The sequence below is a fragment of the Rhipicephalus microplus genome, chromosome 7, assembly GCF_043290135.1.
Source record: "Rhipicephalus microplus isolate Deutch F79 chromosome 7, USDA_Rmic, whole genome shotgun sequence".
NCBI classification, from domain to species: Eukaryota; Metazoa; Arthropoda; class Arachnida; order Ixodida; family Ixodidae; genus Rhipicephalus; species Rhipicephalus microplus.
The window spans coordinates 345,001-359,404 of record NC_134706.1 but is presented as its reverse complement, the minus strand read 5'-3'; the positions used below and the strand labels follow the sequence as shown (position 1 = coordinate 359,404).

Genomic DNA, 14,404 nt, shown 5'->3' with positions numbered 1-14,404 from the left:
GACTAGCCTCGGCTGGTCCTCAAAAGCCGGGCTGGACAGCGTTGCCTCCCACATCTCTCTGCTATTCACCCCTTCCTGTTCTTCGGTGTGTGCCGTACATTCCCACGTGATATGGTAGAGCGTCGGTGGCTTTCCGAACCATGGGCATGTGTCTCTCTATGTTGTGGGGTAGTACGTATGCAATCTGTGGATGTTTATGTAAGCGTTACTCGTCAAAAAAAAAAGTACGTACTTGGCTCTTAGACATACTTCCATGCCGGCCATTACGTGACTTCAAACATTGTCTGATGGCTTCATTCTTATATTTTGTCTAGGTATGTATTCTACAGTGTATACGGACGCTAGTACGTGAAGGTATGACAAATAAAGCTTCATATCAATTCAGGCAAGTGTCAGTACAAGGGCCGGGAAATACCACGGGGAAGTCACGTGGACATGGAGACGCCCTGCGAACGCTGGAAATGCGAACTCACCGAAAACCTCGTGCTGTTCTTGGGGTGAGTCAACCCGTTTAGTCAACATTCACGTCAGTGATAACTGCTGCGCTTAAACTGTACCTGTGAAGGGTGTCTCAAATTATCGAATAACTGTATGCACACCTATCCCGCCTATTGCGATTATTTTATCAGAACAAATATCCGACACGAAAAAAAAAGACTTGCGCAGGTTGCACTAAAATTTCATTTCATTTCATTTTATTTCCTCAAAGACCCGCGAGGGGGTATTACATAAGGGGTGGGTAATTATAAACACAAAACATAGAAGCCAAAGATTTAACATAAAAAGTGCTTATTGATATTTTTTATGAACGATGATGGGCAGAGAATGGTTGCAATTTCACTGGGAAGGAAAGCCGTTTCAGTCTGGTGCGGTACGTGAGAAAAGCGAGGCAGAAAAAGTAGAAGTCCGGGAGCATGGCCGAGCAACTTGATTGATTGATATCTGGGGTTTAACGTCCCAAAACCACTATATGATTATGAGTGACGCCGTAGTGGAGGGCTCCGGAAATTTATACCACCTGGGGTTCTTTAACGTGCACCCAAATCTGGGCCGAGCAACTTGAAGCAAATGGCTCGTGCGGTGAGATATGCGTGTTGCGGGAACGATATAAGGTGGGGCATGCAAGGGACTATGAAAAAGTTTGTGGAACAATGACAGGCTGGCAATACGACGGCGAAGTTCTAGATCTGGTAAACCAGATTCTGCTTTCAATCCAGATACGCTGACAGTTGAAGAGTATGAATAGTGAATAAATCTAGAGGCCTGGTTTTGAAGCGATTCGATGGCATGTGTAAGATAAGATTGTCGAGGGTCCCAAATTGGCGATGCGTATTCTAGTTTAGGTCGAACGATGGATTTGTATGCTTGTAATTTTACGTGTTGTGGAGCGAGGCGTAAATGGCGTTTAAGGAAACCCAGTGTTTTATTTGCAGATGAAATGATATTAGTGACGTGTATGTTCCATGAAAGATCGCTACAAAGAGTGACGCCCAAATACTTGTATGACGGAACATTTTCTAGCGGGATGGCATTAACTGCGTACGGATACACAAGCGGCATGTGGCGGCGATGGAATGAAACGACTTTACATTTACTCGGGTTAAGTTCCATGAGCCAACGCTCACACCCTTCCTGGGGGCAGTTTAGGTTGGCTTGTAAGGATGACTGTTTTGAAGTGTCAGTAACAGTGTCATATATAGCGCAGTCATCAGCGAACAGGCGGGTTTTACAGGTTAGGTATGAAGGCAAGTCATTTATGTATATAAGGAATAAAAGGGAACCAAAAACTGAACCCTGGGGTACTCCGGACGTTACTGGAAGAGGATTAGAGGTACGGTTGTGACTGGGAGCGGTTTGTAAGGAATTCTCTGATCCAATTTAGTATGTTCGGGGAAGATTTAACTGGGAAAGTTTTAGTAACAGTCGAGAATGGGGTACTTTGTCAAACGCTTTGGAAAAATCTAAGAATACGGCATCGGTTTGTAAGTTGCAGTCCAGGTTAGCACGCAAATGATGAACAAATAAGGCCAGTTGCGTTTCACAAGAGAAACATTCTTCGGAACTCAAGTTGTGCTGTACGAAAAAAGCTGTTTGAATCAAGAAAGTCTACGATATGCGTGTAGATGACGTGTTCCATGATTTTACAGGGTACCCTGGTTAAAGATATGGGACGATAGTTTAATGGCGAGTTTTTGTTACCCGATTTGAAATTTTGGAACGACCTTCCCGTTCTTCCAGTCATCTGGTAGGCGTTCCGTTAAAAGTGACTGTGAGAAGAGCAAGCATAGAAAAGATGCACAAATATATTTTGTGTTCTTAAGGAATTCGGAGTTTATTTCGTCAATACCAGAAGACGAGGAAAGTTTTAATTTGTCGATTAAGCACATAATTCCATTAGCAGTGAACGATACCGGTGGCATAGCACATTTTATAATAGTGGGTGGTATTGTAAATGACACGTTACTCTCTTTGGTAAACACGGATGAGAAAGCGGTGTTGAAGATGTTAGCGCATTGATCATCGGTGAATACGTGACCCGATTCACTGGTAAGAGTAATTGGGGCAGTATGCAGGGGGTTCAAAACCTGCCAAAATTATTTTGGTTGTTAGTCAGCATGCTTGGTAAGTCAACCCTGAAAAAATAATTCTTTGCGTCTTGAACTGCGCATATATAAGCCTTTTCAGCTGCGTAGTATTTCTGCCACTTTTGCGAGTCTTCTAGTCTTTTTGCTAATCTAAACAGGCGTTTTTTCTTGTTTTCTAATCTTTTCAGAGTTTTAGAGAATCATGGCTTTTGACAGTTTGCGCGGAAGCGGAATTTCGGAATAAACCTGTCAGTCAATTCATTGACCTTGTCCTTAAACAGTGTCCAGTTTTCTTCGATGGACCGGGAAAAGAAAGTAGTTTCTAAACTGGATAAGAATGCGTTAAGCGCCAAATTTATTGCTTCATAATTGCCCTTGTCGTACAACCGAATGGTATTCTGGGTGTTTTGACGAATTAACGGTTTGAATGCAAATTTGGTATGGATGACTTTATGGTCACTTATTTCTGGTAGATAAGTAATCGAGACCATGTCATGTGGGTGACTGGTCAGTATTAGGTCCAAAATGTTTTCACACTCTTGTGTTACGCGTGTTGGTGCAGTTACCATTTGTGAAAGGTTAAAATTTAAACAAACGTCCAGGAAAGCCCCGGCTTTGCCTTGTGCCTGGGACGGCATGGTTTGGTTAAGCCAGTTAATACCCAGAAAATTAAAATCGCCGAACAAAAAAAACTACGGGGGTGTTCAGATATTTTTTTATAACTTCGTTCAAGACGTCGTTGAGGTTATTATAAAAGTCGGGACAGCTATTCGGGGGCCTGTAGCAGACGCCAAGTAATTCTGACTGGGGCTTAGCAGAACAAAGAATCCAAATCATTTCAAGGTCAGATGACAGATTAACTAACGAGCAGGTCATTTTTTGGTTTATGGCAATAAGAACTCCTCCTCCCTTCTTGTCTTTTCGATCCTTCCGAAATAGCTGATAATTAGGCAAATCAGCCAAGACCTCTTGATCAGAGACGCTGTCATTTGACCATGTTTCGGTTAATATAAGAAAGTCGCTGTTGGATGATAAAGCCAGATTCGAAATATGTTCGCGCTTTGAAATGATACTTCTAATGTTAGTGAAGATCACGGAAAACGAAAAAGCTGATTTGGGGAAAATTGGGGGGGAGGTTGGCCTTGGTCGAGGACGGTATGATTGCTATTTTAATTCTTTCACAGACTGCGATGTCTCGTCAAACCCGTAGCGTTTAGTTCCGAGAAATAGGGTTTTGAAGCGCACAGTGAAAGCTGTTGACTTAGTTCTTGCAAAAGCAATTAGATGTTTGCGCGCATGACGTACGGCAGGGGAGAAGTCCTCGCCCACGCTGAAGCCTGTGTCCTTGAATTGCGGCCGTTGGAAAGGATAAGTTCTTTTGTCTTGGATGATTGAAACTTTACAATAATGGGTCGAATGCTGTTTTCTGATAAGCGCCCGAGGCGGTGCGCGCGCTCAATTTCTGAGGGAGGAATTGTTAGTTGGAGTGTGTCACAGCAGTGACGGACGATTATTTCTTCCGAGTCCGAATACGTTTCAGTTTTAGTAGTATCCGGAATGCCATAAAATATAAGATTGTTACGTCTCGAACGGTTCTCACTGTCACCTACACGGGATTCGAGATTACAGATCTTGTGAGTCATTTCGTTTGTGAGTGTCTTTAGGTCAACCAGCTCTGTGCGCATGGATGAAAGGGCAGTGCAATGTTTTTCAAGGTCAGTGATGCGTTTGCACAAATCTGTTATCGTTACGTCTGTCATTTTTAGTTGGTTTTTAATTTCCTGCATGTCGGAAATAAGCTTATTCTGTCCAGCGGATAGCTTCTGCAATTCAGTAAGCAAGTCTTCACCAGTGGGAGGCCCAGGATTAGTTTCGACATCCCCCGCCAAAAGTAAAAAAGAGCGTATGAACTGCGCACACTCAACAATAATCACAACACAGCACTGTGGGCTCGGCAGCTGAACTAAAAAATAATTACTCGATTTCTTAGCAAGAAAAGCACTTCTGTTACTGACCTGCATGATGAAGGCAAACGGATTAGGCTGCGCGTTCGCACAGCGTCCACAATGCGGCGCGGACAGGGGCGGTTGTTTTGTAGTCGTGGCTGCAGATGATGTCTGTCTTGATGGGGTAGTCCACGTGTGGTCGAGGCTCAAGGTTTGCAGTGGCGGCGCTATTGCTGGATCCGGTGCGATTGTAGCGGGATTGATTGATATGTGGGGTTTAACGTCCCAAAACCACCATATGATTATGAGAGACGCCGTAGTGGAGGGCTCCGGAAATTTCGACCACCTGGGGTTCTTTAACGTGCACCCAAATCTGAGCACACGGGCCTACAACATTTCCGCCTCCATCGAAAATGCAGCCGCCGCAGGTGGGATTCGAACCCGCGACGTGCGGGTCAGCAGCCGAGTACCTTAGCCACTAGACCACTGCAGCGGATTGTAGTGGGATTCAAGTTTGAAGTGCCGCTGTGGAAGGGAGCAGGAATTGTTGACGGTCCGATGAAGCCAGGCATGAGAAACAGCAGGAACAACTTTGAAGGCATGGTGAGTACCTGCATAATGAAGGCAAACGGATTAGGCTGCGCGTTCGCACAGCTACCGAGCCCACAATGCGGCGCGGAGAGGGGCGGTTGTTTTGTAGTCGTGGCTGCAGATGATATCTGTCTTGATGGGGTAGTCCACGTGTGGTCGAGGCTCAAGGTTTGCAGTGGCGGCGCTATTGCTGGATCCGGTGCGATTGTAGCGGAATTCAAGTTTGAAGTGCCGCTGTGGAAGGGGGCAGGAATTGTTGACGGTCCGATGAAGCCAGGCATGAGAAACAGCAGGAACAACTTTGAAGGCATGGTGAGTACCTGCATGATGAAGGCAAACGGATTAGGCTGCGCGTTCGCACAGCTACCAAGCCCACAATGCGGCGCGGAGAGGGGCGGTTGTTTTGTAGTCGTGGCTGCAGATGATATCTGTCTTGATGGGGTAGTCCACATGTGGTCGAGGCTCAAGGTTTGCAGTGGCGGCGCTATTGCTGGATCCGGTGCGATTGTAGCGGGATTCAAGTTTGAAGTGCCACTGTGGAAGGGGGCAGGAATTGTTGACGGTCCGATGAAGCCAGGCATGAGAAACAGCAGGAACAACTTTGAAGGCATGGTGAGTACCTGCATGATGAAGGCAAACGGATTAGGCTGCGCGTTCGCACAGCTACCGAGCCCACAATGCGGCGCGGAGAGGGGCGGTTGTTTTGTAGTCGTGGCTGCAGATGATATCTGTCTTGATGGGGTAGTCCACGTGTGGTCGAGGCTCAAGGTTTGCAGTGGCGGCGCTATTGCTGGATCCGGCGCGATTGTAGCGGGATTCAAGTTTGAAGTGCCGCTGTGGAAGGGGGCAGGAATTGTTGACGGTCCGATGAAGCCAGGCATGAGAAACAGCAGGAACAACTTTGAAGGCATGGTGAGTACCTGCATGATGAAGGCAAACGGATTAGGCTGCGCGTTCGCACAGCTACCGAGCCCACAATGCGGCGCGGAGAGGGGCGGTTGTTTTGTAGTCGTGGCTGCAGATGATATCTGTCTTGATGGGGTAGTCCACATGTGGTCGAGGCTCAAGGTTTGCAATGGCGGCGCTATTGCTGGATCCGGTGCGATTGTAGCGGGATTCAAGTTTGAAAAGTACATATACTAAAAAAGTGCCGCTGTGGAAGGGGGCGGGAATTGTTGACGGTCCGATGAAGCCAGGCATGAGAAACAGCAGGAACAACTTTGAAGGCATGGTGAGTACCTGCATGATGAAGGCAAACGGATTAGGCTGCGCGTTCGCACAGCTACCGAGCCCACAATGCGGCGCGGAGAGGGGCGGTTGTTTTGTAGTCGTGGCTGCAGATGATATCTGTCTTGATGGGGTAGTCCACGTGTGGTCGAGGCTCAAGGTTTGCAGTGGCGGCGCTATTGCTGGATCCGGCGCGATTGTAGCGGGATTCAAGTTTGAAGTGCCGCTGTGGAAGGGGGCAGGAATTGTTGACGGTCCGATGAAGCCAGGCATGAGAAACAGCAGGAACAACTTTGAAGGCATGGTGAGTACCTGCATGATGAAGGCAAACGGATTAGGCTGCGCGTTCGCACAGCTACCGAGCCCACAATGCGGCGCGGAGAGGGGCGGTTGTTTTGTAGTCGTGGCTGCAGATGATATCTGTCTTGATGGGGTAGTCCACATGTGGTCGAGGCTCAAGGTTTGCAGTGGCGGCGCTATTGCTGGATCCGGTGCGATTGTAGCGGGATTCAAGTTTGAAAAGTACATATACTAAAAAAGTGCCGCTGTGGAAGGGGGCGGGAATTGTTGACGGTCCGATGAAGCCAGGCATGAGAAACAGCAGGAACAACTTTGAAGGCATGGTGAGTACCTGCATGATGAAGGCAAACGGATTAGGCTGCGCGTTCGCACAGCTACCGAGCCCACTCGGTAGCTGCGTCTGGATGAAAGGGCAGTGCTGCGTCTCAGCAGAGCTCGTGGGCACGCAGCTGATCCAGACCTTCTCACCTGTCTGTCTCTCTCATCAGTGGTTCCGCCGAACCCGTGGGCGATGGCGAGGAACTTCAGTTGGTGCATGTGTGTGTGTGTTAGCTGCCAGTCCCTATAAAATATCATCATCAAACGCCGGAAGAAGAAGAAAGAAGACTGCTGCCTGGAGCGAGCGCGCGCTACTTCACTACTTCTAATAAACCATATTCGTTCGAAGCAGTCCCTGGTCTCGATCGTCTTAATATTGGTGCCGTGAACCAGGATACTACCTCCTCGCCGGCAAGAAAGGTCAACCTGTCACAGAGCAGCAGAGAAGAAAACGGCGGAGGAGCAGAGGATCGACTTAGATCGAGCGACGAGACCACGGTGGACAGTACGAGCATCAGAACGAACGATTGACAAGTAAGGAGTCATTGTTAACCGCCTCAATATGAGCAAATAAGTGATAACGAAGAAAAGCAAAGCGCTTCACTCCCAGATCACGCGACTGATTAACGCAGCCGAGCAGCAAATTAATGATGGAGCTAACCGGGAGCAGCTGCTTACAATGCAGGCGCAGATTAAAGCAATAAGCGACAGTCTCAAGAGCGCGAACGAGCAAATGGAAAAGTTTCTAACAGAAGACAATGCCGAAGCTGAATTCGAAAGCGTCATAGAGTACGACATGAAATAAACGACGATCTTATCTGCAATAGAAATCAGACTTCGACAGCCTGAACAATCGAATTCAAGCGATAGGACAAGGCAGGTGACCCTCTCAAGTACAGGACAAGAAGCAACGGAACTAGTTAAGCTACCAAAGCTTGAAATGATAAAGTTTGGGGGAAAAACTTTGAAGTGGAACCACTTTTGGTCTCAGTACGAGTCGGCAGTTCACCTGAGACCGAACATGAGTAAGGTACAGAAGTTCAATTACTTGTTAGCATCACTAACCGGAAAAGCTGCGGCTGCTATTGAAGGACTTCAGTACTCGGCAGAGAAAAATTATGATAACGCAATCAAAATACTGCAAAAAACGTTCGGCAATCGAGAACATTCCATTGAAATGCACATGAATGAGCTATTGAGTTTGGAGAAAGTGAGGTCTGTTCAAGATACCGATGACTTAAATAGGCTAGTACAGAGAGTGCAAGTTAACATATTGGCACTCAAGTAACTAAAAGAGGAAACCGAGAGCTATGCGTCGATGTTGTTACCGGTATTGAAAAGAGCAATTCCACCAGAATTATCAGTGCAGTTCAAGTCAAAAGAGGCTATGAGAAACAGCTCAGCTTCAGAAAACGGCGAGCAAAACAACGCAACGGGAAAAGCGTGCGAGGAAAAGCTGGACAGGCTTATGTTATTTTTAAGGGAGCAAACGGCTTTTCGTGAAGAAACACAACGTGAACAAGAGAGGATAACTGCAAAACCAAGAAAGAACCGCGGACAGATGCGCACAACTTCAAGCTTCTATAGCTCAGCGGACAGAATGTGCTTATTCTGCAAGCAGAAAACCTACGCAACCGAAAACAGTCGTAGGACAATGGATGAAAAGAAAGCTATGCTTACCGAAAACAAAGCATGCTTCAGATGCACGTGACCAAACCACACTGCACGCATTTGCAAGGCCCAAGTAAAATGCAAGCAATGCAAGGGACGACATGCCACGTCAGTATGTAGAACGGCGATGCAGAAAACAAGAGCAGAGCTGGTCTCAACAGCGCAAGCCGAAGCGACGACGTCTACGCTACAAGCAACCGAAAATATCAAGCATAAGTTTGTGCTTTTGCAGACGGCTGTAGCGTTCGTAGAAGGAGAAACATGTGGCCGACATTGCCGTTTGTTATTAGACAGCGGAAGTCAACGTTCATTTATTGAAGCGGGATTAGCGAAAGAAATAGGTGCGAAGGTGTTGCGACACGAAAGGCTGACGATTGGTTCGTTTGGAGGAGACGAAAAGGTCAAACTAATGAACGTGGTGCAAGTGACTGTAGGATCACGGGAAACAAGCACGACAACAGTGATTGAAGCGTTACAAGTCGACGTTATCTCGCACAGTTGTATACCCACTCCAACTAAGAAACTCAGCGAGAAAATTAAACAGTTAAATATGCAAGTGGCTGATCACAGGACCAAGACGACTGCAACAAATTCTGTAGAACTACTGATTGGCTTAGACTATTATTGGGAATTCTTTACTGGTAGAACTCAAAGAATCGAGGACAGACTGATGGCTGTAGAAACTATACTGGGATGGGTACTGCAAGGGCCGTCAGAGCAAAGCAAGACAAAACTAACACATAATCAAGCTGTCATGGTTCTGAAGGTCGAAGCTGCGGAGACAGAACTCCAGCAAGAGCTACAGAAGTTCTGGAGCCTGGAGTCAATGGGGATCACAAGAAATAGTTTGGATAACAACGGAAATGAAGTGGTCGAAGAATTTGAGCGCAAGATTGTACAACAAAACGGTCGCTATCAAGTCAGCTTGCAATGGAAACAGGACGTAAACTTGGAAAGCAACAAGGAAAATGCGATAAAGAGACTACAGCAACTGACTAAAAGGCTGCGAAAAAATGAAGACATGCTGTATCACTACGACAAAGCTATATCAGAGTATATGGCATTAGGAGTCGCAGAGGAGGTCCAAGAGCCATCAGAACAGCCAAATGCACTTTGCTACTACATGCCACATCATGCGATCATTAAAGAGGACCGAGCCACAACAAAGGTTCGAGTAGTGTTTGACGCCTCATCACATTCTCGAAAAGGCATGTCTTTAAACGAGAACCTAGAGGCAGGACCCAATTCGAATGAGGACATGCTATCGTTGCTCATTAATTTCCGAAAAGAAAAGGTGGCGTTAGTTGGAGATGTTGAAAAGACATTTCTACAAATCTCTATACATGAAGAGGATAGAGATGCAATGAGATTTCTGTGGTGGAAGCATGACGCTGAAGGAAGGTTAATTAATGAAGTGCAAACATGGCGCATGCCAAGAGTAACGTTCGGAACAACACCAAGCATGTTTATACTGGCAGCTACAATTAAACACCATTTGAAAGAAGTGGAAGACCAGTTTCCTGATACGACAAGGAAACTGCAGAAAGCGATCTACGTGGATGATGTCATTTTGGGAGCAGCAACGCTTGACGAAACAGTTAAGTTGTACAAAGAGGCAAAGCAAGTGTTCAGAGAGGCAGCGATGAATTTGAGAAAATGGACATCAAATAAAGAGCGATTAACCAAAATAATTGATGAAAACGAAAGAGACGATTCTCACATAGATATTCGATCTAGAGGAATTACAATGCTTCTGGGCTTAATATGGAAACACTCAAAGGACATGATTTGCTTCCCTATGGAAAAGTGGAATTTATTAAAAGATACAACGCACTTGACAGAAAGGGCTGTGTTACAAACCACAGCGAAGATATTTGACCCACTCGGTTTGTTGTCGCCATTCACAGTACGCGCAAAAATAGGACTGCAGAGACTGTGGAAAATGAACGTCACGTGGGACGACCAGCTCCATAAAGATGAATGCAACAAATGGAAGAACCTTATGTCTGAAGCGGAGGACCTTCGAGTTCTAGAAATCCCACGATGCTACGCAAGCAAGAATAAACCAGTACAAGCATACAAGCTGCATGTATTTGCCGACGCGAGCCCATTAGCATATGGAGCGGCCGCATACTTGATAGCAGTATACCACGATGGAAGCAAAGAATCAAGGCTGGTAACAGCAAAAAGCCGCGTAGCTCCAATTAAAGAGCTGACATTGGCGCGACTTAAACTGATGGCAGAGTGGTAGCATCAAGATTATGCGACTACATCAAAGGTCACTTCAACGAAAGTTTTCAGGAAATACACTGCTGGACGGACTCGATGATTGTGCTGCACTGGATCAAGGGAACAAGCAAAAGAGATCCGTTTGTTGCCAACAGAATCGCAGAAATTAGAGAAAAAACACTTCAAGCAAGCTGGTCATTCGTTCAAAGTGACGACAACCCTGCTAACCTACTTACACGAGGAATAAGCGCAAAGGCATTGATAACGTCAAAGTTTTGGTGGAACGGTCCCGAATGGATAACATCACTGGAAAAGAACTTAGTAAGCATAATTGGCACAAATACAGACGTGGAAGACCAGCATAAAACACAATGTCACCAATGCATGGGAAGAGCCGAAATTGCGCCAATCTTGGAAATCGAAAGGTATTCATCATACGGACGGCTTATAAGAGTGACAGCATGGGTGTTCAGATTCATAAACAACACAAAAAAGGAAAATCACAAAGGGCCGTTGACAGCAAAAGAGGTAACAAATGCAGAGAAATACTGGATAAGACAGACCCAAATATCACTGCGACAAACAAAGGTTGAGGCATATTCAAACAATCGATCATTTGAAATTAATTGACACGAAGTCTACCTTGATGACGATGGAATCATCAGACAGAAAGGACGATTGCAGTGCAGCCGAGAATTCAACAAGCACGTAATAGTAATTCCAAAGGATGAGCATTTCACGGAACTGCTAATACGTCACGTGCATAAAATGGTATCACACGGAGGAGTTCAAGTGACGCTAGCGCAACTTCGAACTAAGTTCTGGATATTGCAGGGTAGACAAGCAGTGAAAAGAGTTCTAAACAAATGTGTCGTCTGCAAGAGGCATAACTCCAGACCGGCGACTCAAGACATACCTCTACTTCCGGCAGACAGAGTCACTGAAGCAGAGCCATTCAAAGTTACGGGAGTTGACTTCACAGGACCTCTTTACGCAAAGGATAAGTACCATATTGTGAAGCAATATGTACTGATATTCACCTGCGCGGTAACAAGAGGAGTACACTTGGAAGTTACCAACGATTTGTCATCGTCAAGTTTTCTACAAGCATTCAGACGATTTACAGCTCGACGAGGAATACCAGCAGTAATGTACTCGGACAGCGCCAAAACATTTATAAAAGCTGGAAAGGAAATCAACAGAATGCTCGAAACAATTAAAAACGAGGTCTTAAAGAAATACTGCAGTGGCCAACAAATTCAATGGAAAACGATAGCCGAGTGCGCGCCATGGTGGGGAGGATTTTACGAGCGCCTCATAAGAAGCTTGAAGACGTCGATGCGAAAAATAATATCGAAAAGCACAGCTTCGGTAGAAGAGCTACTCACTATTGTAGCAGAAGTTGAAGGAACACTCAACAATCGATTATTGACTTACGTTTATGGAGAACCTGACGAGCCAATGCTACTAACGCCGGCAGACATCATAGGTGGACGGCGAAAGCTTCAAGACGGACAAACAAGACTGTACAACGGTGACATTGAAGACGCATGGCGACGCAGATGCAAACTGACGTGGAAAACTGGTGGAAAAGATGGCATCAAGAATATATCAAGGAAATAGGAGCTACGGTCAAAGCCAAGACACGGCAAGCAAAACCACTCTCACAGGGTGACTTCGTGTTGGTTGAGGACAAGGCTCCAAGAACATTTGGGAAAATGTACCGGATTGAAAAACTCTACCCTGGGCGAGACGGAATAACAAGAGCTTGTCTCCTTCGCACAGGCAAAAAAGAGCTTCTAAGAAGATCGGTGAACCACATATACCCAATGGAAGGTTGTTTCAAATAGCCCGCGAGAGCTTATCACATTTCAACTTGGGCGGGCAGGAGCCTATGAATTATCATCATCAAACGCCGGAAGAAGAAGAAAGAAGACTGGTGCCTGGAGCGAGCGAGCGCTACTTCACTTCTAATAAACCGTATTCGTTCGAAGCAGTCCCTGGTCTCGATCGTCTTAATAGTCTTCTGTTATACTACACCACCACCCCCCCACACCCATGCCTCTATCTCCCCTCTACTTTTCCCCTCCCCTTCTTCCCCCTTCTCCCCCTAGTATTGTGGTTATGGTTTCCTCGCCTGAGAGGCTGTTACTGCGTCACTTAACCCCACTCTTCACCCTCCTTCATTTCAAGAATCTCTTCTCTCCGTGATGGACGTTCAGAGTTCCGGGAATATTCAGAATGAATGCATTTCAACGTAAAAAGCACTCAATATATTGACTACCCCACTCATAAAGTCAAACGTATACCCGTCGAAGCTTCGCCTAGCAGACGCAACCCCTTCGCCTAGCAGACGCAACTCCTGGAGCTTGCAGAAGGCCGCCTGTTGCAGTGCGGCTGCAGGCGTTCGTCGCTTGGTTGCCCCTTCCAAGCAGAGGTGGACCTCTGGTGGCTGGTGGTCGCCGCTCGCTGTGTCTCATCTCGCTCGCTTCACTCTCTCCATCCCTCGCAATGCTGGAGGCCACTTCTCACGTGGGAATCATTTCCTCAGGATTCGCTCGCAGTATTTCAAGCTGGACGGTTGTGCCCTCGTGATCTCCGACGCCAGCGTATCTCCGCCGACTGGTTCGCCCTCCGCGGTCTCCTGACGCCGTGCAGCTCTCGCATTGTGGCGCCCCGCCCTTGGACTGCTTCGACCGGATCCCCACTTTCCTATCTCCTTCTTTTTTCCGTCGCTTGCCTGTCTACTTCTTCGTCTATTTTTCTTCGATTCTTTTTATCCCTCCTTCCCCCCACCCCTATAAGGCACTGCGCCGTGTCGCCTGTAGGCAGATAGAAATTAGGTGCCTTTTTTCTCTTTCTTCTAACCAGTACCACCACCACCACCACCACCACCACCATTTCCTCACCATCGCCACCTCTCTCCATCTATCGGCGAGAAGAAGCCGTGGGCAGGCGCGCTGCGTGCGGTCGCGCGCCGTCGTCTAGCCTGGTTGTGGTCCCGCGGTGCCGGCAATGGGGACAGTGCGCCGCTGCTTGCCGCGCGATCACGCCGCCGGGGCATGCTTCGCGCTAGTCTGCGCGTACCTGTCTCGGCCGTCGCCGAAGATTTAGCGAAGCCGATCGCGTTCGCAAATGGCAACGCCGTGCCTGGAACAGTGACGAGGCGTGAGCCAGGGAAGCCGAACGCAACCGGTAGCAGTGAAAGACCAACGACACCGACGATGTGCGAGTCAAAAACGCCGATCGCGTTTGAGGATAGAAATAGTGCGCAAGTCACACCGACGCGTTGGTAAAATTGACGAAACGTGAGCTGAGGAAGCCAAACGAAGTCTCTTCAGCCCGTCTCTCCTCCCGTGTCTTTGCGTTTCAAACAAACGTTTACATCAGTAAGAGCTACACTGAGTTTTGCTTCAAACCGTTCTTCCAGCACCTGCGTCGACGCCCGTTTCAATCGGGTCAACGCCGTGCACACCGATGCTGCTTCGCATCCCATCAGGATTCTCTTCAGGGAGATGGTCCATAGCTTTTTTTTTT

At 47.0% G+C, this 14,404-nt stretch overlaps 1 protein-coding gene across 1 annotated transcript in view; it reads left to right on the top strand.

Moving 5' to 3' along the window:
- The first annotated feature begins 390 nt into the window (after window positions 1–390).
- The window catches only part of LOC142767202 (toxin-like protein 14), a 15,504-nt gene continuing 1,490 nt past the window's right edge, over window positions 391–14,404 (top strand). The window contains exon 1 of the mRNA XM_075868432.1: window positions 391–497. Coding sequence (XP_075724547.1) covers window positions 436–497 — 62 coding nt within the window. The 5' untranslated portion in view covers window positions 391–435. The remainder of the gene's footprint in view (window positions 498–14,404) is intronic.